This window comes from Triticum urartu, chromosome 7A (assembly GCF_056163025.1).
Source record: "Triticum urartu cultivar PI428250 chromosome 7A, HENAU_Tu73, whole genome shotgun sequence".
Classification (NCBI taxonomy): Eukaryota; Viridiplantae; Streptophyta; class Magnoliopsida; order Poales; family Poaceae; genus Triticum; species Triticum urartu.
In genome coordinates, this window is record NC_141879.1 from 247,400,459 (window position 1) to 247,425,462 (window position 25,004).

At 47.3% G+C, this 25,004-nt stretch overlaps 1 protein-coding gene across 1 annotated transcript; it reads left to right on the top strand.

The window, feature by feature from the left end:
* Window positions 1-13,132: 13,132 nt before the first annotated feature.
* Window positions 13,133-13,726, top strand: LOC147959195 (uncharacterized). The gene has a single exon (XM_087532544.1). The coding sequence runs from the start codon at window positions 13,133-13,135 to the stop codon at window positions 13,724-13,726; it is 594 nt and encodes a 197-aa protein (XP_087388670.1).
* Window positions 13,727-25,004: the final 11,278 nt, after the last annotated feature.

Below are 25,004 nucleotides of genomic sequence, written 5' to 3' on the forward strand. Positions count from 1 at the left end.
GGGCATCCATCACGGAGGGCTTCTACATCAACACCATAGCCTTTCCGATGAAGTGTGAGTAGTTTACCTTAGACCTTCGGGTCCATGGTTATCAGCTAGATGGCTTCTTCTCTCTTTTTGGATCTCAATACAATGTTCTCCCCCTCTCTTGTGGAGATCTATTCGATGTAATCTTCTTTTTGCGGTGTGTTTGTTGAGACCGATGAATTGTGGGTTTATGATCAAGATTATCTATGAACAATATTTGAATCTTCTTTGAATTCTTTTATGTATGATTGGTTATCTTTGCAAGTCTCTTCGAATTATCAGTTTGGTTTGGCCTACTAGATTGATCTTTCTTGCAATGGGGGAAGTGCTTAGCTTTGGGTTCAATCTTGCGGTGTCCTTTCCCAGTGACAGTAGGGGCAGTAAGGCACGTATTGTATTGTTTCCATTGAGGATAACAAGATGGTTTTTTTATCATATTGCATGAATTTATCCCTCTACATCATGTCATCTTGCTTAAGGCGTTACTCTGTTTTCATGAACTTAATACTCTAGATGCATGCTGGATAGCGGTTGATGAGTGGAGTAATAGTTGTAGATGCAGGCAGGAGTCGGTCTACTTGTCTCGGACGTGATGCCTATATACATGATCATACCTAGATATTCTCATAACTATGCTCAATTCTGTCAATTGCTCAACAGTAATTCGTTCACCCACCGTAAAATACTTATGCTCTTGAGAGAAGCCACTAGTGAAACCTATGGCCCCCGGGTCTATCTTCATCATATTAATCTTCCAATACTTAGTTATTTCCTTTGCTTTTTTTACTTTGCCTTTATTTTACTTTGCATCTTTAACACAAAGATACCAAAAATATTATCTTATCATATCTATCAGATCTCACTCTCGTAAGTGACCGTGAAGGGATTGACAACCCCTTATCGCGTTGGTTGCGAGGAGTTATTTGTTTTGTGCAGGTACTAGGGACGCGCACGCAACCTCCTACTGGATTGATACCTTGTTTCTCAAAAACTGAGGGAAATATTTATGCTACTTTGCTGCATCATCCTTTCCTCTTCAAGGAAATCCAATGCAGTGCTCAAGAGGTAGCAGAACCATGCCAAAAATCTCTGTGTCAACATTGCATTTGCTCCCTCTAAACTCCTCCCCTTTACCTTCATATTCAATGATTTACATTCTGCTACTATACTCTTATACTTGCATGTGTAGGTTGATTGCTTGTCTTGTGCTAAGTTGCTAAAATCTTCCAAGACTTAAAATTGGGAAAGGCTAGATTTTTATTTGGCCAAGTAGTCTAATCACCCCCTCTAGACATACTTTCATTCCTACAAGTGGTACCAGAGCTTTGGTCTCCATTTGTCTTGATTTCCGTAGCTTTGGTGATCATAGACTTGGTTTCACAACCTAGGAGAATATGGCATCTAGCGAGGGAAATTACCACTATAGAGGTCCTTACTTTGATGGTACTAATTTTTCTAGTTGGGAGCATAAGATGAAAATGCATATTCTTGGACATAACCCCGTCATTTGGGCTATTATGTGTATTGGCTTGCAAGGTGAATTCTTTGATGGGAGAAAACCGAACCGTGAAGCTAGCGCGGAAGAGTTGAAGATGCTGCAATACAATGCTCAAGCTTGCGATATCCTCTTCAACGGACTGTGCCCCGAAGAATTTAATAAAATCAGCCGTCTTGAGAATGCAAAGGAAATTTGGGATACTTTGATTGATATGCATGAAGGTACTGACTCTGTCAAGGAATCCAAATTGGATGTGCTTCAAAGTCAGTTTGACAAGTTCAAAATGAAGGATGGTGAAGGTGTCGCTGAAATGTACTCTAGGCTTGCTCTCATTACAAATGAGATTGCCGACTTAGGAAGTGAAGAGATGGCCGACAGATTCATCAACAAGAAGATCCTAAGAGCCTTGGATGGAAAATATGATACCATGTGCACATTGATCCAAATGATGCCCAACTACAAAGATCTCAAGCCAACAGAAGTCATTGGAAGAATTGTTGCTCATGAGATGTCACTCAAGGATAAAGAAGAGCTTCACAACAAGTCAAGTGGTGCTTACAAAGCCTCATGTGATGCTCCTACGTCATCAAGTGAGAAACAAGCCTTCAATGAGGAATTGAGCCTAATGGTGAAGAACTTCAACAAGTTCTACAAGAGTAGAAACAAAGAAAGAAGTTCCAAGTCAAGGTCCTACAATGACAAAAGATCTTCTAGTCGTGAGCGTAATTGCTACAATTGTGGAAGACCCAGACACTACTCCAATGAATGTATGGCTCCCTACAAAAGAAGAGAAGACTCACCTAAAAGGAGAAGTAGAAGAGAAGAATCACCTCCAAGAGAGAGAAGGAGTAGAGATGATCGTTATGAACGAAGAACCTCTCGTAGAAGCAAGGGTTCAGAAAGGAAGGACAAGTCATCAAGGAGCTACACAAAACGAAGACATCAAGCTCATGTTGGTGAATGGGTATCCAGCTCCGACTCCGACCATCACTCCGAGAGAAGTTATCACTCCAACTCCGAATATACTCAAGACGAAGGTGTTGCCAGTCTAGCATTTGTGTCAACCAACTCCTATGACATATTTGACTCACCAAATGAGGGAATTGGAAGATGCTTCATGTCTAAAGTCCCAAAGGTATCACACCCCGAGTATGTTGATTTCAATAGCGGTGAAGATGATTTGCTAGGTGATGATGTTTTACTTGTTGACAAATCTAGTGATGAAAACTATGATGAACTTGCTATTAATCATGTTAATCAAGATAAAATGAATGACGATGATAAGAAGGAGATTGAGTGCCTAACTAAACAACTAAACACTCTTAATTTAGCTCATGAAACTACCTTGGAAGATCATCGAGAGCTTTTAAAGACTCATGAGAAGCTACACTTTGAAAAGCTTAACCTTGAGCAAGAGCATGGGTTCTTAAAGGCAATCAATGATGATCTTCGCAATAAAAGTTCTTCTTACATTGCCAAGCGTTTACGCTTGTCTATTTACATGCCATAAGTAAAATCTAGCAGCAAGAGTAAGAAAGATTCCTCTTCTAGTAGTAACAATAATCATGTTAAATCCAATGTTGTTGCTTCTAGTAGTTCTCTTGATTCCACTAATGACTCTCTTAGCCAAGTTACACTTGAGCAAGAAAATAGTTTATTGAAGGGAATTATAGAGAAAGGTGTTTACAAGAGCCTTGCCGGAAGTAAGCAATTTGAGGAAATTGTACGCAAGAAAGGAAGGCATCGGAAGAATCAAGGTGTTGGTTTTGAATGAAAGTTCAATGCCAATGGAGTTGAGTGGGAAGAAGATCAATACCCCAAGACGAAGTTTGTTCCTCAACAAGAGAAGCATGACCCTACTTCTTTCAAGGGAACACAAGCTCAAGATGATCTTCCACCATAAGAACACAAGCAAAAAAGGCAAGGACAAGCTTCAAGAGGAGATTTATGCATTTGAAGAAGCTCCCAAGGCCTTGGTCAAGTGGGTTCCCAAGACTACATCAAGTTCTACTTCATCAAGTACGACTACAACTCCATGGATTCCCATCAAGTTGATGTGGATCCCGAAGAAGAAGAACTAAAAAGTTCTTGAGGGTGACTCCGCCAACATATTTCACTCACCAACATATTTCACTCATATCGTTTTGGTGAACAAGTGTAAACAACTTCCACATCTTGCACTAGTTCAAGGAGTCACAAACCCTCTTGTTGGTAAGACAAGGGACAAGGTAACCTAATGCTTTCATGGACATCATCTTGTGTGAACTTCACTTTATGTCTATGGATATCCTTGTTTGTTCCTCGCGGGACTAACCCATGTAGCTATTGAAAGTGCAACTCACTCCAATGGATTGCTCCAAATATCTACATCAACATTGAGCATCCACATCTTCAACATCTACATGAAGTCATCATCGACAAAACCCAAGGTTAGTTCTCCCTCTTAGGGGGGATATCACATCTAGGGGGAGCTTTACTCTAAGAATTGAGCTAAAGCAACTCTAATGATGTGAACACAACAATGCTTTATGTAAAAGTGGTAACCCCACTTGTGCTTAAACGATGAGTATGGCCTACGATCAAATGTTCTCATTTGACTCCTCAGTCAATATACTCATATATAGATGACCTAGTCATCGCCAATTGCTTGATAAATGCTAGAGTGTTTGTGCATGCTTTGACACATATTTCATTTGCCATTTTATTGTGTGAGCATGTTGGTTGCATATTTTACTCATTCGAGGGCATCCATTTGTTGCTTTGATTGTTTGGTTCTTTTTCTTTTGCCAAATGGATGGACAAGAATGCCTAAGAACTTCCTCTAGCTATCTATGCTTTTCTCGTCTCAAACTCTATTCATGCTACATCACAAAGTTTGATCAAGTTAGTTTCGAACACTCTGTGTGAGGAGCACTCGGAGTCACCGATTCGTCATAGACTTAAACTTCCAAAACCTCTCTGTGCATTTCGGTCTGACCGATTCATCCTTTTCGGTCAAACCGAGTTCACTGAGTTGATCTAGGTTTTCAATCTCGGTGCAACCGATTAGAACTTTTCGGTCACACCGAGTTGCAGTAACTGCTTGCGATTCTGCATCTCGGTGCCACCGAGTTGTTCTGCTCGGTCACACCGACAGGGTCAGGATATATATACCGACGGGCCAAATTTTGGAAATTTCTCCAAAACCTCTTCGCTTGCACGTGTCCTGCTCTGCCGTCGAGGGTCTCCGGATCGTTCTCTTGTCGCCAACGACCTCCCGCCGCTGGTATCCGTCGCCGTTAACAGACTTCAACACGGTCGTTACTGCCGTAGCAAACTCATTGCCGAGTTAGGGTATGAGTTCGACCCCTTGTCCATTCTTTTTTACCTCCGATTCTAAGCACAAGGTCAATGCCATGTTTCTTACCACATATGAGATCAATTTATCCAGCGAAATCTTCCTTTAGACTAGATTTGATTCGAAAATTTAGGGTTAGGTTTCCACCGAACTCATCTTGGGCCGACCGAGTTGTGGAAATCGGTCTCACCGATTTGGCTTAGGCCATTGCACTTGCACTTTCCGGTCTGACCGAAACTTGCAAATCGGTGTGACCGAATTCAATTCTCAGAGAAACCCTAGCAATCTCGAAGTCACCAAACTATGTCTCGGTCTGACCAATTTCACTAGTTTAGACTCCAAAAGTTGCTTTGGTGTCACCAATTTTACAAATCGGTAGCTCCGAAATGCTTTCTGTGGAAAACTAAAACTAAGTTTTTGACTCATCTATTTTGCAAAATCTCTGCACTTTGTGATGCTCATCCACACTATCTCATCTATAACCATTCACAGGGTCAGCTTTCAGTTTATAGTGTCAACCATGTCTGATCAGAGTGACAGCCAGAACAAGTCTGAGGAGCAGTTGAATCTAAGTGAGGGCACTAGTCCCTCTGACAGTTATGACGATGGCAGCAGAAGTACTCCTAGCAACCTGCCTAAGGCTGCTACTAGGCAGAGGAAGAAGAAAATTCTGAGTCTGAAGATGAAGACTACGTAGCTGCTGAGGAGGAGGTCAGCTCCAAGAAAAAGAAGGTCGTCAAGAAAGAGTTTGGCACAGCTACTTCAACCAAGCCTGGAATGCACAAAAAGGCTCCTGCAAAGAGAGTGCCCATGTCAAAGGATGGAGCCTCCACTCTTGAGACTTCCAAATCAACTGAAGAGGCTGCTGGTGAGGGAAAGAAAAGAAAGGAAAGGGTCAAGAAAACTATGGCCAAAGTCATTAGGAGATCCTCTATGATGGAAGACCTAGCTGAGGATGAAGAGGAAGAGGAAGAAGAGGATGCTGCACCAGCATCCAAAGCTCAAAAGCTAATGGGGATGCCATCAAGTATGGGGGTGCCCCTTCTAAGCCCAAGACTGGCCCCAAAGCTTCTGCTCTAGCTCCCAAGACTGCACCAAAGAGGAGCACAAGGAATATACCAGCTGCTGAGAAGAACAAGGCCCTAGTGCCTAAGACTGAAGTTGAGGAAGAAGAAGAAGAGGCTGAAGCCCAAGTGCTCAGGAAGCTCAAGCCCAAGATCCCAGACCATGATGACAACCATCCAGTGGCTGAGAATATGAAGATGAGAAAGGATGCAGGTCTCAGACTTTGGAGAGAATCTGATCCATATGCTGTGAGGAGAAGGACTGCTGTGGAATACACGTTTCACACCAAGGAGCAGCAGGACTTCTATGAGACTATTCTGCTAGATAAGAAGCCCATTGTCTGCAATATGAAGTGGGTGGACTAGAAGTATATTGACACCAATGAAGACCACATTCCAGGAGTGCATGAGAGCTTCAGGCTATGTGGGGTAGACAAATTTGTGGGTCAGAAGTTGACCAAGTGGAATGATGAACTCATCATGCAATTCTACTCCACAACACATTTCTATCCTGATGGCAGAATTGTCTGGATGTCTGAGGGTACCAGGTACCAATCGACAGTTGCTGAGTGGGCAAAACTGATAATTGCCCCTGCAGAGCATGAAGATGACATAGATGTATATGCCACGAAGAAGAAAGATCACAACTCAATGGCTAACATGTATAAGGAGATTCCTGACAAAGCTTTGGAGACTCACAAGATGGGCTCCGTGTATTATCTATTGTCTGGCCTGACCACCATCAACACAATCTTGAGGCATACCTTGTTGCCCAAGTCAGGTGATCATAGGATGATCAGAGGCCACTCCATTAACCTGTTGCAGTTGTTTGATGTGCCCCAAAAGTTCAAAGTGATGAGTCTGATTGTTGAGACAATCAAGAGGACAACTGCAGATCAGAAGAGGTCATGTGGGTATGCTCCACACATCCAGGTGCTCATCAACTCCAAGATGGGCACAGTCACTTACTTGTTGGACAAGAAACATCTTCCCTTGAGGCCTGATTTTGATGACAACACAGTTGTCATGAATATTGAAGATCCCACATCTACAGAGGCTCAAGAGAAGAGGGAAGAAGCTAAAGCTGAGAAGGCAGCAAAGATGCCAAGTGCTGAAGAGGCTTCTCAAGTATTCCTCAAGTCAAAGCAAGACCAACTTTGATATCTAATTCAAGCCACCTGGAGGATTGAGAAGGGATTGGCCACCCTGACTCAGAACCAAGAAAGCCTGGAGAGGCATTGAGACTAAATTCTATGATCTTGACTTGAAAGTAACCGAGATGCAGACAATAGTTGAGCAGCTCTAGGAAGAAGCCGAGGAGAGGAAAGGGCATGCTACCACAGATGCCTTTCAGAGAGTGCCAAGAGGACAGAGAACTGCTGCAGTGCTAGTAACTGACACAAGAGCAACTACATTAGCACCTGCAGCCACAGCATCAGTGCCACCTCCAGTTGCCACTCCACCAGCTCCAACAACTTCAATAGATGCATTCATCCTCGGAGTCCTCTCAACGCCTCCTCCCGAAGATCAAGCCTAGAGAGACGCATAGCACTATGCATTTTCGAGCTTTTTGGTAACTTGTTGCCAAAGGGGGAGAAAGTGTATAGATCATAGGCTTCGAGAGAGACAGAGCTTTGCTTCTTTTTGCCTTATTTGCCACTTATTTGATACTTATCTGTGTGCTTGCTTGGATGATACTCTATGTTTATGTGTGTGAGATACTCACTTGCTCATGTGTTTGATCATATCATACTTTAATGCTTGTGCTTGAATGGTGCTATTATTTATCTCTTATGTATGATCATTCACTTTGCCTTGGTGATGAGTGCATATTTCATATTCTATTATTTTGAGCACTCCACCAAGATGTATGTGACATGAAAGAGTAACCCATGATCCTAATCGATTGTGCATTTGCATTCAAAAGCAAATTTTAAATAACCCACAAATTTAGGGGGGGGGGCTCTTGCTTATCACATACTTCTCAAAGCAACGATGTATTTCAATCTTATTATCATTTGTCGAAGCTTTGATCTATATGTTGTCATCAATTACCAAAAAGGGGAGATTAAAAGTGCAACTATCCTTGGGTGGTTTTGGTAATTCCTAACAACATATAGCTCATTGAACTAATGCTCTTTCAAGATGATTATTTCAGAAAGTTCAGTGATTGGCATGGCATGGACTAGGAATGTGGACCCCTCAAATGCTAAGGACACATATTGGCAAAAAAGCTCAAGACTCTACATTTTCATTTTAGTGATCCAAGATCACATTGGGTCCATAAGAAAAGCCAATACTATTAAAAGGGGATGAGGTGTTGCTTAATGGCTTGCTTGCTCAAAATGCTTATTGATATGGTCCAAAAGCCCTCAACCACTTCCTCATATCCACATACATCCCAAACCAAAAGTCAAACTCGGCCCCACTGATTTGATCTATCCAGCGCCATCGAGTTCATTTGACATAGCCATAGCCAGAAACCCTAATCAGTTCAGTCTCACTGATAGGGATCTCGGTCTCACCGAGATGGGATTGCAAACTCTCTATTTCCCTTCGAAACATTTCGGTCTAACCGAGATGAGCGATTGGTCCCACCGAGTTCGCAATGCAAACTCTTTGTTTCCTTTTCGTAACTTTTCGGTCTCACCGAAATGAGTGATCTGTCCCACCGAGTTTGTCTGACCAACTCTTTGTTTGCCTATTACAGAAATCAGTTACAACGAGTTCATGAGATCGGTCTCACCGAGATTGCATTATGCCCTAACCCTAATGAAATCGGTCCCACCGAGTTGATCATATCGGTCCCACCGAAAAGCCTAACGTTCACATTTTGAACTGAATCGGTCTGACCGAGTTTGTGTATTCGATGTCAGCGAGTTTGGTAAATTGTGTGTAACGTTAAATTTTGTGTGGAGGCTATATATACCCCTCCATCCATCCTCCATTCATGGGGAGAGCCATCAGAACGTGCCTACACTTCCAACATACATTTTCTGAGAGAGAACCACCTACTCATGTGTTGAGACCAAGATATTTCATTCCAACCACAAGAATCTTGATCTCTAGCCTTCCCCAAGTTGCTATCCACTCAAATCATCTTTCCACCAAATCCAAATCTGTGTGAGAGAGTTGAATGTTGGGGAGACTATCATTTGAAGCACAGGAGCAAGGAGTTCATCATCAACACACCATCTATTACCTTTTGGAGAGTGGTGTCTCCTAGATTGCTTAGGTGTCACTTGGGAGCCTCCATCAAGATTGTGGAGTTGAATCAAGGAGTTTGTAAGGGCAAGGAGATCGCCTAATTCATGAAGATCTACCCAAGTGAGGCAAGTCCTTCGTGGGCGATGGCCATGATGGGGTGGACAAGGTTGCTTCTTCGTGGACCCTTCGTGGGTGGAGCCCTCCGTGGACTCGCGCAACCATTAACCTTCGTGGGTTGAAGTCTCCATCAACGTGGATGTACGATAGCACCACCTATCGGAACCATGCCAAAAATCTCCGTGTCAACATTGCGTTTGCTCCCTCTAAACTCCTCCCCTTTACCTTCATATGCTATGATTTACATTCCGCTGTTATACTCTTATACTTGCATGTGTAGGCTGATTGCTTGACTTGTGCTAAGTTGCTAAAATCTGCCAAGACTTGAAATTGGGAAAAGGCCAGATTTTTATTTGGTCAAGTAGTCTAATCACCCCTCCTCTAGGCATACTTTCGATCCTACACGTCCACGGCGCCCGGCTCCTCCACCAAGGAGGAGATCGTCATCTCCTCCAATGATGAGGAGGACCAGGCGCCACCGCCGCAGCCGCAGGAGCCACCACAGCAGCCGCCCCGAATCCTCAAGCAGGCCGCTCTAATGGACGAAGATTCCGTTCATCAAATCGAGATAATGACGGAGTGGACGCTCCATTACATGGGCTCATCTCCTCCATCACTGGCACACGTGAAGGAGGAGCAAACGTCCCCGCCACGCCACCGCGTGAAGCCCGAGCCGGTGTCCATGCTCTTGCTGGTGAAGGAGGAGCCAGCCTCGCCCCCGCACCACCGCGGCATCCAGATCGGACACCGGGTCAAGGAGGAGCATGTGTCCCTGCCACATAGCTAGTATGGCCGCATCGCCGCACCGTTGTCGCTGTGGCACCGCCACCACCTCATCGTCAAGGATGATATGCCACCCGTGATCAAGAAGGCGCAGGGCTGCCTCCTCCACTACCTCGGAGGAGGTGGTTATGATGGTCCCTCTGGCTCGAGGGGCGAGGGCCATCGTGTCTGAGACGGAGCGTGCGGCTAGTAAGTAGGCGAGGAACGACCGACGCAATGCCAGTCGCCGCTCCGCATTTGCCAAGAGCGACATGGCAATGGACTAGGACCGCGACAACCCAGACCTCACCGCCACGTGGGAGCTCGACCGCTTCGTGACCACCACGGAGACGGCCGCCAGGTGTCGCCATTGCCTTGACGGCAAGCTCAACAAGATCGGTGAGGAGTGATCGCTTAGCGACTGCTCCGCCAATGCTTCTCGCGGCAAGGTTGCCATCAGGGCTCCGAAGGCCACGTCGACAGTGGCTGCGATGACACTCCGCACGTCAGCAGGAGGCGGAGCGGCTCTTCCACGAGCGGAAGGCAGTCGCCGGACAAGGTTGTCGCGGCCCTCTGGCGGTGTTGTGCTGGAGGGACGATGACGACGACGGCGCCGACGGAGACGGCGGTACGGCAAGCAGGGCGGCCACGCGTACGAGGTGGTCGTCCGTTATAGGGTTTAGGTTCTTTTTCTAATTTTTTAGTTAAATGATCAAAATATTGTCCTTTTTATGTAAATTATACCCAAACTTGAATGAAATCCATCCAGTTTGATCGAATTTCGTGAGGTTGGTTTGAATTGTTGGCGGGATGTATGCGGCTAGAGTTGGATGGCGTCCTCCTATCCGCGGACGGATGCGGGAGGAGATTTGTGGGTTGCTGTTGGAGATGCCCTTATAGGGATATGATGTATGCGCATGCTTAGAAATTCGGATCAACTATGTGGAATAGGGCTGCTGGACAAGTGAATGAACTATCTCCTAGGCATTTCCAATAATGGTTGAGGAGCCCACTCGATGGCGACATAGTCCAAGCTTTTGCAGACTTCTATGGGTGGAACGTGCCCACCAACGTGGCGGACTTGCTCGCTCAGGAGCCCCTGCTTGCTCAGTCTCGCCTCGTCGAGGTCTGACCAAGTTTACCCGTGCTTTGAATGCAACCCCCCTTTTCATGGATTCACAACTTAAAGTAGTTTTTTGGAATGTTCGTGGACTGAATAGCCAGGCTAAATGCACCGCCGTGCGTAGCACGCTCTCCGCTGAATCTCCATGTATTGTCTGTCTCCTTGAAACTAAGATGAGTTTGATCTTGTTGTCGACTGTAGTCGAGACCCTAGGTCCTCAATTCCAGGATTTTTTCTTCCTGCCGGCAGACGGGACTAGGGGCGGGGTCCTTCTGGCTTGGCAGCGTGACCTCATTGCTTTGTCCCATCCTTCCATCGGGGAGCACCACATCACTGCGCTTGCAACCCCCCCCCTCGCAGGAGACCAACACTGGTGGCTCACCGGAGTCTATGGTCCACAAGATGACCATGCTAAGCTAGCATTTCTCTCTGACTTACACGACGAGCGCGACACTTGTGCCGGCCCATGGCTCCTTGGGGGAGATTTCAATATGATTCTTTTGGCCGAAGACAAGAACAATGATAGGCTCAATAGGCGCATCATGAACCGATTTAGACGGTTCACCTCCGACCTCGAGTTGCGTGACATTTACCTCCACGACCGACGCCACACTTGGTCGAATGAGCAAAGACGGCCAACGCTAGTTCGCAACGACCGCGTTCTATGCACCCCTGATTGGGACTCGGATCACTCGCACTGTGTTCTCCGGTGCCTGGCTACTACTTCAGACCATTGTCCGCTTGTGCTTGATTGCATACCTCATGCGCATGGCCGCCTACGCTTTCACTTTCAAAGCTTCTGGGTCAAATGGGATGGATTCCACGACGTTGTCTCGGTGGCCTGGAATGGTGTTGAACCGGAACCCGACCCCTTCCGACGGGTCTTTGCGAAGCTCAAGGCCACGGCGCGCAGCTTGCAAAGCTGGGGCGCTAAAAGACTTGGAGACGTTTCGTTGTAGATCCTCCTCGCTAAGGAAATAATTGCGCGTCTTGACGCCGCACAGGACACCCGCCCCCTCTCTGATGCCGAAGCCTGGCTCCGTCGCAGACTAAAGGGAGCATACCTAGGCCTAGCTTCTCTCGAGAGATCAATCGCGCGCCAGCGTACCCAGTTCCATTGGTTCAGGGATGGAGACGCGAGCACCGCCTTCCTCAAAATTCACATTGCGCATCGCGGGCAGAAGAAGCACATATTCCAGCTCAACGACAACGATAACATGGTGTCTGACAATGCTGACATGAGCCGCATGGCATTCGAGCACTTCGCCGCGATCCTAGGCTCCCACAAGGCACACACCTCCTCCATTGATCTCCAGGCCATCCACCATCCGGCCTTCTACATGTCCGGCCTTGACGCACCATTCTCCGAATCCGAGGTTTGGGCGGCCACCAAGCGGCTACCAACAGGCAAGGCGACGGGCCCGGACGGATTTACCGCAGAGTTTCTTCACGCGTGTTGGGACATCGTCAAGCACGACATCTGTGAGGTTTTCCACAAGCTCTACTCGATGAATGGACATGGATTCCACAAACTTAACGAAGCACTCCTAACTCTGCTCCCGAAGAAGGCCGACGCCTCCTCCCTATCCGACTACCGCCCCATCAGCCTCATACACCTCCTGGCCAAGCTATTCGCTAAGGTGCTCTCCCTTAGGCTGGCTCCCCGCCTCGGAAATATGGTGTCTGCCAATCAGAGCGCGTTCATCGCCGGGCGGGGTGTTCACGACAATTTCATGCTCGTCTAGCAAACATCGCGCCTCCTCCACAACCTCAAGGCGCCGCGAGTCCTCCTCAAACTCGACATCGCCCGGGCTTTTGACACCGTCTCCTGGCCCTTCCTCTTCGAGGTCCTTCGTCACCTTGGCTTCGGCCGGAGATGGTGCGCTTGGGTGGCAATCCTCCTCTCGACCTCCTCCACGAGAGTGCTCATCAATGGAACCCCCGAACCGCCCATAGATCATGCCAGCGGACTGCGGCAGGGCGACTCGATTTCTCCCATGCTTTTCGTCCTGGTTATTGACGTGCTCAACACCTTGGTCCAGCACGCCACTAGTCGTGGCATTCTCCACCGCCTAACGACCAGGCGAGCCATTCCCAGCATCTCACTATTTGCGGACAACGTCGTCCTATTCTGCCACCCTGACGAACATGACCTCCGGGCCGTGCAAGGCATTCTCAAGGTGTTCGTTCAAGCTTCTGGCCTCAAGACAAACTTCGCTAAGTGCTCCGTGACGCCCATTTGTTGCACGGATGAGTCAGCCACCAATGCTGGTGTGACGCTCTCTTGCCAGACCACATACTTCCCCATCCAATATCTTGGACTTCCGCTCTCCACCAGGAAGGTTCCCACGTCGGCGCTGCTACCCCTTGTGGAGAAGATGGCCAAGCGCCTTGGCACTTGGCAAGCTTGCCTACTGTCTCGTGGCGAACGCGTCGCTCTTGTTCGACATGTCCTGAGTGCCATGCCCGTCCACCAGCTACTGGCCATGGCCCTCTCGCCATCCATCATGAGGCTCGTCAACCGGCTGATCCGCGATTTCCTATGGCATGGATGCAAAGAGGCCCGCTCTGGTAACTGTCTGGTTAACTAGCAAAAAGTGTGCCGCCCCCTCAAGCTTGGGGGCCTTGGCGTGCGTGACCTTCAACACACCGGGATCTCCCTCCGGGTTAGGTGGCTCTGGCTTCGCATCACTGACCCCACGCGGCCCTGACATCATCTACACCTGCCGGATGACGCCGATGTGCGCGGCATCTTTCGTGCCTCTACATCCTGGACCATTGGAGACAGACTCACGTGTAAATTCTAGACTGATCATTGGTTAGATGGCAAGTTGATCGCCGAGCTTGCTCCGAGCCTGACCGCTCTGGTTCCTCGAAGACGTCGCAATAAGCGCTTAGTCCAGGAGGGACTCCTCAATCGGGCATGGATCCAGGACATCCGGGCGCGCTTGGGGTCGAGGCCACTGTCGAGTACATCTATCTTTGGAGGCGCCTACTTCAGGTCACCCTCTCCTCTGACCCCGACCGCATACGCCGGCGCTGAACTGCTAGCGGCTCATACTCGGCCTCATCCTGCTACCTAGCTCTTTTCCATGGATCCATTGCGGACATGGACTGGAAGATGACATGGAAGGGCTGGGCCCGACCAATGTCAAAGTGTTCTTATGGCTCGCCAAGCAGGACCGTTGCTGGACGGCGGAAAGACTTGCTAGGCGAGGGCTAACCCACCCTCCCCTCTGCGTCCTATGTGATCAAGACTTCGAGGACATATATCACCTCCTGACCGCCTGCGTCTTCTCCAGAGAGATTTGGCACCGCTCTCTTGCCTGCTGCAAACTCACTGCCCCCCTCCCCCCAATGGCGACCTCAACCTCTACGACTGGTGGCGAGATGCTACTGGCTCCATCCCAGTTTCGCTCCGGAAGGCCCTTGCGTCCCTACCTGTGGTCACCTGGGCCATCTGGAAGCACCGCAATGCTTGCATCTTTGACCTTCAGCAACCCTCGGTTAGCCGCTTGTTCTCCTCGATTCAGGACGATGTGCGCACCTGGGCCTCGGCCGGCGCCAAAGGACTCCAAGCTGTAATTGACGCATTGTAAACCACTGTAGCGGGGCCGAGCATCCCACTTCTCCTGCTCACGAGGACCCCTGGCACGCCTAGTTGTGTACGAGCTAGGTGTCCTCTAAACCTATATTCTTTCTACCTATCAATGCAATGATACGCCAACTTGGCGTATTGAAAAAAAAAATGGTTGAGGGTATGTGAGCATCTGTGTTTGTATGGTGTTAAAAAACAAATCTTGTACTCCCTCCGTCCAGAAATACTTGTCACCAAAATGAATAAAAAGGGGTGTATCTAGACGTATTTTAGTTATAGATACATTCCTTCTTATCCATTTTGATGACAAGTATTTTCGGACGGAAGGAGTAATATATATTGTATTTGGTTAGTCACATGAATAATTAAAATTTGACCCAATGTTTTTTTAGGACAACCCAATGTTTTAATACTCGTGGCAGTGGCAGTGGCATATCGAGCAAAGCGATGGTAGTATACAATTGGAGCACGGCCCATCGTTCATTTGTCGAGGTCAGGTTCAACTGGGTCCTGATCCTACCAGACAGCCTGCCTTTATGCTACCACGTTGATCCCTTGAACGGGAGTACTAGTACTAGTCAGTGAATCAAGGCGGCATGTGCCTCGAAAGATGGTAGTAGACCAAATGTTTCTGAGCTCTGCTCTTTTTCGCTGCCTTCCGGCCTCCGGCGCGACGTCTGCCCGGCCGCAAGCGTCGATGGGCAAGCGCGCGCGGTAAGCCGCGCAGCGCAGAGAAGAGCCGAGCCGTCGATCTCCCCGCGCCAAACGGGTGGGGGCAGATTAACCGCCTCCCCGCATGGCGCCACGGAACGAGGTGAACCGGCTCGCGGAAGTCAGCACTGAGCAGCAACGAGCGTAGAACGGCGCAGTGCAGAGGATCAGTGGAGTGGGGTGGGGTGGCGCAGGCGTGCAGGCAACAGGGGGCTGAGCTGCGTCGCAGGCTCGCAGCCTCGGGCGGGCCCAAAAGATTCATCGAGTCATCACTTCGCCAGCCTTGCCTTCCGTTCCCACCAAAGGGCTGCCCTTGGAGCGACCTGCAGCTACGCACACGCGCAGTTCTTCGTCAGGCGAAAAGGGCCGCTGTGTATATGTTGCACTTTTTTTTGGCGGAAGGTGCATATGTTGCACTTTTTTGTGTGGAAGGTGTATACGTGGCACTCAGGTCTGCTCTCTTTCCCTCACTTAGGATGGGTTTGGTTACTTGCACCGTTTGTTCAGGTTGCATGAAAAAATGGGCCAGGCTGAGTAGAGTATGATTGAGAAGACACAAGCCAAAATACTACGTTTGCATGTTGACTTGTTGCCTGCATCTGAAGACTCCTCTATCCGGTGTTTTGTTGCATACATGTAAGGTGATTAGAAGTTAACAATTACATTGAACAGAGAGGTTAAAGTAGAATGTTCACTACCACTACGACCGAAATTGTCTGATCTCTGGTGGCCCCTCCTCCACAGGCTCACTGCCACTGTCACCGCTGGCGCAAGGGACTGTCACGCACGTCATGGCGCCCGCCTGTGCGCTCACCACCATAGCCGTCCTCGCCGTCCTCCTCTTCTTCGTCCTCCTGCTGCTCAGTCGCACAATGGAGCTGCGTTTCACGACAAACTATGCATGGACGACTGCACCCCGCTCCTGCCTCGGACGACACCGTTGCTGTTGCCTTTGGGACACCCTCTTGCCGCTCCTGGCCGCGCTGCTCGGAGCCTCTGCCTAGGTGACCCGCGTCGAGAGACTGCCTGGCATGCCTGGTCGTGGCCGCCAAGAAGCTCCCCGGCTGCGGCGCGACCAGGCGCGCCAACGTTTGGAGGAGCGAGGGTTGCTTCTTAGCCTACGCCGGCGGCAAAACCTCCTCTCTGCACAAGGATGACTTCCGCGACGTCGTCTCCTTCAGCGAGGAGGTCTACCCAGCAGTCATCTCCGTCGACAACGGCATGCCGCCCTCCAACCTCCACACACACTGTCACATGTAGATATACTCATCTATGATTACTGAAACAGAAAACACACAATACGGAAGTCATGTCAAATAGCGACGTGAGACTACTCCTCAAAGGAAACTTCAAACGGTCGACCGTGTCTCATGAAGTTGTCAAAATTCGTCCAAAAAGCTTCAAATATGAACACGAAATTCAACATATAGAGTGAACAAAACTATGATCCGATCGCCTGAATGGAATCAGAACACCGAGGTGCATATTTTTCGTGTATAGCTTATCGCAAATTGAAGCACGGTTATGGAGAAGGGATGAAGGAGATTAAAGAGATGCTTAGAAGAAAATATGTGTGAACCACGTACAGACATGGCTCGCCAGAGCCATCGAGTGCGTCGAACGGGTCTGGCTCCCTGAAAACGGTCGATTTGAGCGTTTCCAGTGATGTAGCCAAAACAGTGCTTTAAGAACTGTGTGATGCATGCCCAACAGTGGTTGCATACAACCAAACAGCCCAGCATAAAAAAGCTGCATCCAACAGGCCTGGTCGGGCGGGATGCAGGCTACCAAACACATCATTAGAGCATCTATAGTCAGGCTTGCAAATCCGATGCCCTACTCTCGCGGATGCGTCGAACACACCCGCGGACAAAGCCGGTCAGCCCCTCATATGTTATGCCCGACAGCCATATACTTCAAATCCGAACTCTCAAATTCATGCAAAACCATGCTCATACGTCAATTTTGCATTATGTTTTCCTACTGTTATTTATAATGATTTTGACCAATATAATACTTTGTAGTACCATTCTAATGCCTTTCCTCTCTTCAATTGCAAGATTTACATGAAGAGGGAGACTGCCGGCAGCTGAGATTCTGGACCTGAAAAAGCTATATCAGAGATACATATTATGCACATCTCCAAATAAGCTAAAATTTCATGGATAATTACTCTGGAATAAATAAAAAATACTGGGGGCCACCCAGGTGCCCACGAGGCACCAAGGCGCGCCCACCCCCCTAGGCGCGCCCTGGTGGCTCGTGGGGCCCCTGGCCAACCTCTGGTGCCCATCTTCTGGTATACAAGCCAATTTTCCCTAGAAAAAATAAGGAGAATGTGACGCCCTCGATTTAATCGTACACTAATCATACAGGTAAACGTGTACGATCAAGATTAGGGACTCACGGGAAGATATCACAACACAACTCTACAAATAAAATAAGTCATACAAGCATCATATTACAAGCCAGGGGCCTCGAGGGCTCGAATACAAGAGCTCGATCATAGACGAGTCAGCGGAAGTAAGAATATCTGAGTACAGACATAAGTTAAACAAGTTTGCCTTAAGAAGGCTAGCGCAAACTGGGATACAGATCGAAAGAGGCGCATGCCTCCTGCCTGGGATCCTCCTAAACTACTCCTGGTCGCCGTCAGCGGGCTGCACATAGTAATAGGCACCTCCCGAGTAGTAGTCGTCGTCATCGACAGTGGCATCTGGCTCCTGGGCTCCATCGTCTGGTTGCAGCAATCGGATATAGGAAAGGGGAAAAGGGGAAGAAAAGCAACCGTGAGTACTCATCCAAAGTACTCGCAAGCAAGGAGCTACACTACATATGTATTGATTGGTATCAAATGGAATAAGGGTATCATATGTGGACTGAACTGCAGAATGCCGGAATAAGAGGGGGATAGCTAGTCCTTTCGAAGACTACGCTTCTGGTAACCTCCATCTTGCAGCAGGAGAAGAGAGTAGATGGTAAGTTCACCAAGTATCATCGCATAGCATAATCCTAACCGATGATCCTCCCTCGTCGCCCTGTGAGAGAGCGACCACCGGTTGTATTTGGCACTTGGAAGGGTGTGTTTTATTAAGTATCCGGTTCTAGTTGTCATAAGGTCAAGGTACAACTCCAAGTCGTCCTGTTACCGAAGATCACGGCTATTCGAATAGATTAACTTCCCTGCAGGGGTGCACCACATAACCCAACACGCTCGATCCCATTTGGCCGGACACACTTTCCTGGGTCATGCCCGGCCTGGGAAGATCAACACGTCGCAGCCCTACCTAGGCACAACAGAGAGGTCAGCACGCCGGTCTAAATCCTATGGTGCAGCGGTCTGGGCCCATCGCCCATTGCACACCTGCACGTTGCGAGGGCGGCCGGAAGCAGACCTAGCCTAGCAGGCGTTCCAGTCCAATCCGGCGCGCGCCGCTCAGTCGCTGACATCACGAAGGCTTCGGCTGATACCACGATGTCGAGTGCCCATAACTGTCCCCGCGTAGATGGTTAGTGCGTATAGGCCAGTGGCCAGACTCAGATCAAATACCAAGATCTCGTTAAACGTGTTAAGTATCCGTGAACGCCGACCAGGGCCAGGCCCACCTCTCTCCTAGGTGGTCTCAACCTGCCCTGTCGCTCCACCACAAAGTAACAGTCGAGGGCCGTCGGGAACCCAGGCCCACCTCTACCGGGATGGAGCCACCTGCCCCTTCAGCCCCCAACTCCGAACAGTACCACAGGTAATGTAACAGTGCAAAGTATATAGTATATGTCCGTGATCACCTCCCGAAGTGATCACGGCCCAGTAGTATAGCATGGAAGACGGACAAGAGTGTAGGGCCACTGATGATAATCTAGCATCCTATACTAAGCATTAGGATTGCAGGTAAAGGTAACAACAGTAGTAGCAAGGACAGGCTATGCATCAGGATAGGATTAACGAAAAGCAGTAACATGCTACACTACTCTAATGCAAGCAGTATAGAGAAGAGTAGGTGATATCTGGTGATCAAAGGGGGGGGCTTGCCTGGTTGCTCTGGCAAGAGAAGGGTTCGTCGTCGATGTAGTCGAACACACGGACACCGGCAGTAGTCTCGGAGTCTACCGGAAAGAAGTAACGGAGGGGGAACATAATAAATAATAGAGCAATCAAAGCAACACAAAAGCATAACATGGTGATACGCGGTGCTAGGGGTGACCTAACGCAGTAGGAGGTGATACCGACGAAGGGGGAAAACATCCGGGAAAGTATCCCCGGTGTTTCGTGTTTTCGGACCGGTGAACCGGAGGGGAAAAGTTGCGTGTTTGCTATGCTAGGGATGCGTGGCGGACGAACGGGCTGCGTATCCGGACTCGTCTCATTGTTCTGAGCAACTTTCATGTATAAAGTATTTTCATCTGACTTACGGTTTTTTTTCTATGATTTTTCAAAGTTTAACAAATATCCTGAAATTCTGGAATTTATTTAATTTCGAAAAAAGAAGGAAAAGGCTAGGTGCACCCGGTCCAGTGCACCTAGCAGTGTACAAGAGGCTGACAGTGGGCCTGGTCAACTGCTGACTCAGGAGTCAACAATTGACTGGTCAACAGTCAACAGTAGTTGACCAGTCAACAGGGTCAAATGGGACCCACCTGTCATTGAATGTAATTCTTTAACAGGGTGTTATTTTCTTTTAGTTAGCAAGTGGGGCCCGGTGGTAAGTGGGGGGTTAGGATGGACTAATCAATTAAAGGGAAATTAGCCCCTAATTAAGCCGGTTGGCCCCACATGCAGTGGCAAAAGGCCACCACCGTGTGGCTGTGCTTACGCACAGACGCACACGAGCAGGAGCGATGGCGGCCACCGATGGCGCACGACGCGGGGATCGGCTACGGGCGGTCGGGCAGCCGCGGGCACACGCAGCTGGGTGCGCGAGGGGTGCAGCCAGGGTGTGGCCAGAGGCGGCCAACGCGCGCAGGCGCCGCCAGGAGCTCGCGGAGGCGGAGCTCCGGCCATGGCGGACGGCGACATGGGAGCGGCGTTGAGCAACGGCAGGCGCAGGGCGATAGTTGCGGGCGTATGGGGGCGAGTGGATGCAGGGCAGCAATAGCAGAAGAGGACGATCAGAGCATGGCTAGCACGGACGCAGCGGAGGTAGCAACGCGAGCATCAGCAAGCCAAGGCAGTAGCAGGCAGAGTAAGCGGCGGCGACGGGCGAGGCCGGCGCGAGGAGCGGTGCAGGAGCGCGGATGGTGGGGTGGCGGCTAGGCGAGGCAGTGGGCGCGCATGGGGAGGCCAAGGTCGCGATGGGAGCGGGCGAGTACGCACAGGAGCGGAGCTCCGGCGTTCCGGCCATGGTGAGCTTCGGTCACGACAGAACAACAGCGAAACAGAGGAGATTCGAGGGGGGAGAAGGGGAATCGAAAGGGGAGCTCACATAGAGCCTGTAGAGGTGCTTAGCGGGCTCGGGGGAGGCTCGGTGACGACGAATCCGACGGAGGTCGCCGGCGGGTGCAAGGTTGAAGACGACGGCGAACAGCTCGATGCAGGGGCGAGGAGCTCGAGCTGGTCCTTGTAGACGGTGCGGTAGATGACGGCGCTTCTCGGGGACAACCCCTCACGGCACGGGGGCGACGGTGGCCACAGGATCTCGGGGTGCACGGCGACTGCAGCGTTCGGGGAGGAGCGAGCGCGCGAGCGAGAGGGGAACGAGCGAGGGGGAGGGAAAATATCTGGGATGCTGACAAGGCTGAGAGACGGGGGGGTTGGCCTTATCCCCTCAGTTGCGTGGGTTGGCTCGGGTGGGCCGAGGCCCACGGGAACTGGGAAAGGGGGGGGGGTTCCTTTTCTTTATTTTTGTTTTACTTTTCTTTTCTCTTTTTATTTATTTTGTTTCTTCACTTTTTATTTATCTTTCTTCTACAGTTTTACATTTTATAGTTTTACAAAAAATGAAACCCTACCTAAAATAGAGTTACAATATAACTACTACCACAAAAGGTTTTATCCCTGAACAAAATAGTATAGTATTTTATAAAATCCAAAACGCATTTGTTTAATTGTTTTACCTACTATTTTAGTTACTTAAGTGCATTTAGACCTTTTATAAAAATGTGGTTTCTCCACCATAATTACCTATGCATTATTTGACACAACCCGAACAATTAGTTTTAACATTTAAAAACTTTTGTTGTTTGTCTATTTTTGAATTTGAATTTCGAATCAGTTTTGAACTAATGCGAGATTAACAACAGTAACCGTGGTGACGTGGCATTGTTAACGTGGGATTACTGTAGCCTAATTATCCGGGCGTCATAGAGAAGACTTTTGGGATGGAGCACCGCCATTTCGAGGCGGAACTTGGGCACGAGCACTTTTGCTCTCTGGCGAAGCGATTCCGTAGAGGATACTTTCCTTCGGGGGGGGGGGATCGAAGCCATCATCATCACCAACAACACTCTCATCATGGGTGGACCAATCTTCATCAATATCTTCACCAGCATCATCTCATCTCAAACCCTAATTCATCTCTCGTATTCAATCTTTGTATCAAAACCTCAGATTGGTACCTGTGGGTTGTTAGTAGTGTTGATTACATCTAGTAGTTGAGGCTAGTGGCTTTATTTGGCGAGAGATTATATGTTCAGATCTTTAATGATATTCAATACCCCTCTGATCTTGAACATTAATATGATTTATGTGTAGTTACTTTTTTTCTTGATGACATGGGAGAAGTCTTGTGATAAGTAATCATGTGAACTTGATATTCGTTTGATATTTTGATGATATGTATGTTGTTGTTTCCCTTAGTGGTGTCATGTGAACATCGACTACATGACACTTCACCATCTTTGGGCCTAAGTGAATGAATTGTGAAGTAGTAATTAGATGATGTGTTGCTAGAGTGACATAAGCTTAAACCCTAGTTTATGCGCTATTCCGTAAGGGACTGATTTGGATCCACACGTTTCATGCTATGGTTAGATTTATCTTCATTTTTCTTTCGTAGTTGCAAATGCTTGCAAGAGGTGGTAATCATAAGTGGGAGGCTTATTCAAGTAAGAACAACACCCAAGCACTGGTCCACACACATATCAAATTATCAAAGTAACAAGCGCGGATCAAACAAACATGATGAAAGTGACTAGATGAAATTCTCGTGTGTCCTCAAGAACACTTTGCTTATTATAAGAGACAGTTTCGGCCTGTCCTTTGCGACAAAAAGGATTGGGCTACCTTTCTTCACTTTTCTTACCATTACTTCTTATTGTGCGTTACAAATTACCTTGCTATCAAACTACTCGTTACCGATAATTTCAGTGCTTGCAGAAAACCGCTTGTCATTTTCTTCTGCTCCTTGTTGGGTTCGACACTCTTACTTATCGAAAGGAGTACAATTGACCCCCTATACTTGTGGGTCATCAAGACTCTTTTCTGGCACCGTTGCCGGGGGAGTGAAGTGCCTTTGGTGAGTGGAATTTGTTAAGGAAACATTTATATTATGTGCTGAATTTACTATCACTTATTACTATGGAAAACAATCCTTTGAGGGGTTTGTTCGGGGTATCTTCACCTCGACAGGAAGCAAAAAGAGTTGCTCCTCAACCTACCACACCTACTAAAAATATTTATTGTGAGATTTCTTTGGGTATGATAGAGAAACTGCTAGCTAATCCTTATGCAGGAGATAGAACAATACATCCTGATATGCACCTATTCTATGTATACAGCTAATCCTTATGCAGGAGATGGAACAATACATCCTGATATACACCTAATCTATGTGGATGAAATTTGTGGATTATTTAAGCTTGTAGGTCTACCTAGAGATATATTAAGAAGAACATTTTCCTTTTATATTTGAAGGGAAAGGCATTGACATGGCATAGGCTATGTGATGATATTGGAAGAGATTGGAATTTCATCAACAGTTTTATCCTATGAATTTGGTTCATCGTGATTGAAATTATATATATGACAAATTTTATCTATCACTAGTGGTAGTTACCACCACTTGAGTTTTGTATGTTGTATGTAGTATTTATCAAATCGGAGAGTATGTACGCGTAATATGTAATATATAAGAATGTTTGGATAGTATATATACTATTTTTTGGTAATACGTTTCGTATTTTGAGTGTGCTCTCTTTTACGTATAAATATGTACGTATTTCACAAATATAATAAAAACCAGCCAACTTGCAGTTTTTTATGTAACTTAATTTGGAGTATCTTATATATAGTATATGAACATACTTAAAATAATAAAATAGAATATATATACTACCACTTGGTAGTATATGAGACATGTGGGGTAACTACCACCGGGTGGTAGGATGAATTTTCACATGTGGGGTAACTACCACTGGGTGGTAGGATGAATTTTCCCGGCCCGGTGGTAGTTACCCCACATGTCTCATATACTACCATATGATATTCTATATGCTACTTTATCATTATAAGTATACATATATTATATATGATAATGCAAAGTGGGTAACATGAAAAAATTCCAAGTTGGCCCATGGTTTTATTATATTTGTGAAATACATATATATTTGTACATAAAATAGAGCATACTGAAAATACAATGCATACTACCTAAAAAGTACTATATATACTACCTAAACATTCTTATATACTACATACTACGCGTACATACTCTCCAACTTGATAGATACTACATACAACATACAAATCTTAAGTGGTGGTAACTATCATTGGTGGTAGATAAAATTTGTCCTATATATACTACCTAAACACTATTCTGATCACGGGATCAGAATATTATTCTGAACACAACATGAACTTCCTGAGTTACACGCGTGAACTTCCCTCTGTAGGAACCCGACCTTCGGGCTATCTTCGCAACCGTGTCTCTCCGCGCGAATTATTCTGGTTAGTCGTGTTCTATATGATGTAAGTGTAATATAGAAACGGTTTTTAGCAATTAAATGTCCGTTTTAAATAGGAATCTTGCTCGTTGGCGGATTTTGCTCTCGGGTCATGATGAACTTGCATCTATTGCAATTTTACTACATGAATTGTTCGACCTGAACTTCCCCCGGTGCTAGGTTGAACTTCCGCCAACATTGCCCAAAGAGGCTTGCGATATACTGTTGGAAAGCTATGGACACGAGTATCATGATCCAAGTTAAATTTTTGGCAACACATAAGCGGTTTAAGAGTAGTTTTGAAAACTGTTTTTTCTTCATACAAAAAACGTGAATCATATTTTCAATCGCATTTCTAAACTGATTATCGGAATGAGGCAAATAATATGGCGTTGGAAAGCTGCTACAAATCTGCTCCTTCCACATGTTGAAAGATTTCTCTAATTTCCTATGGTTAAAGACTAATTTGGAAAATCGTAAAATTTCACAAACCGAACAGCCGACTTCGTATTTTCGACGCCATTTCTAAATGGCTGATCCAATTGAGGCAAATGATATGGCATTGGAAAGTTTATGAAAATGCGCTACTTTTTCATGTTGATATTTTTTTTCTAATTTTGAATGGTTTAAAAGTGATTTAGAAAACGGTACAAGTTCCACGGAGTTTGTATTTTCAAGCTAAT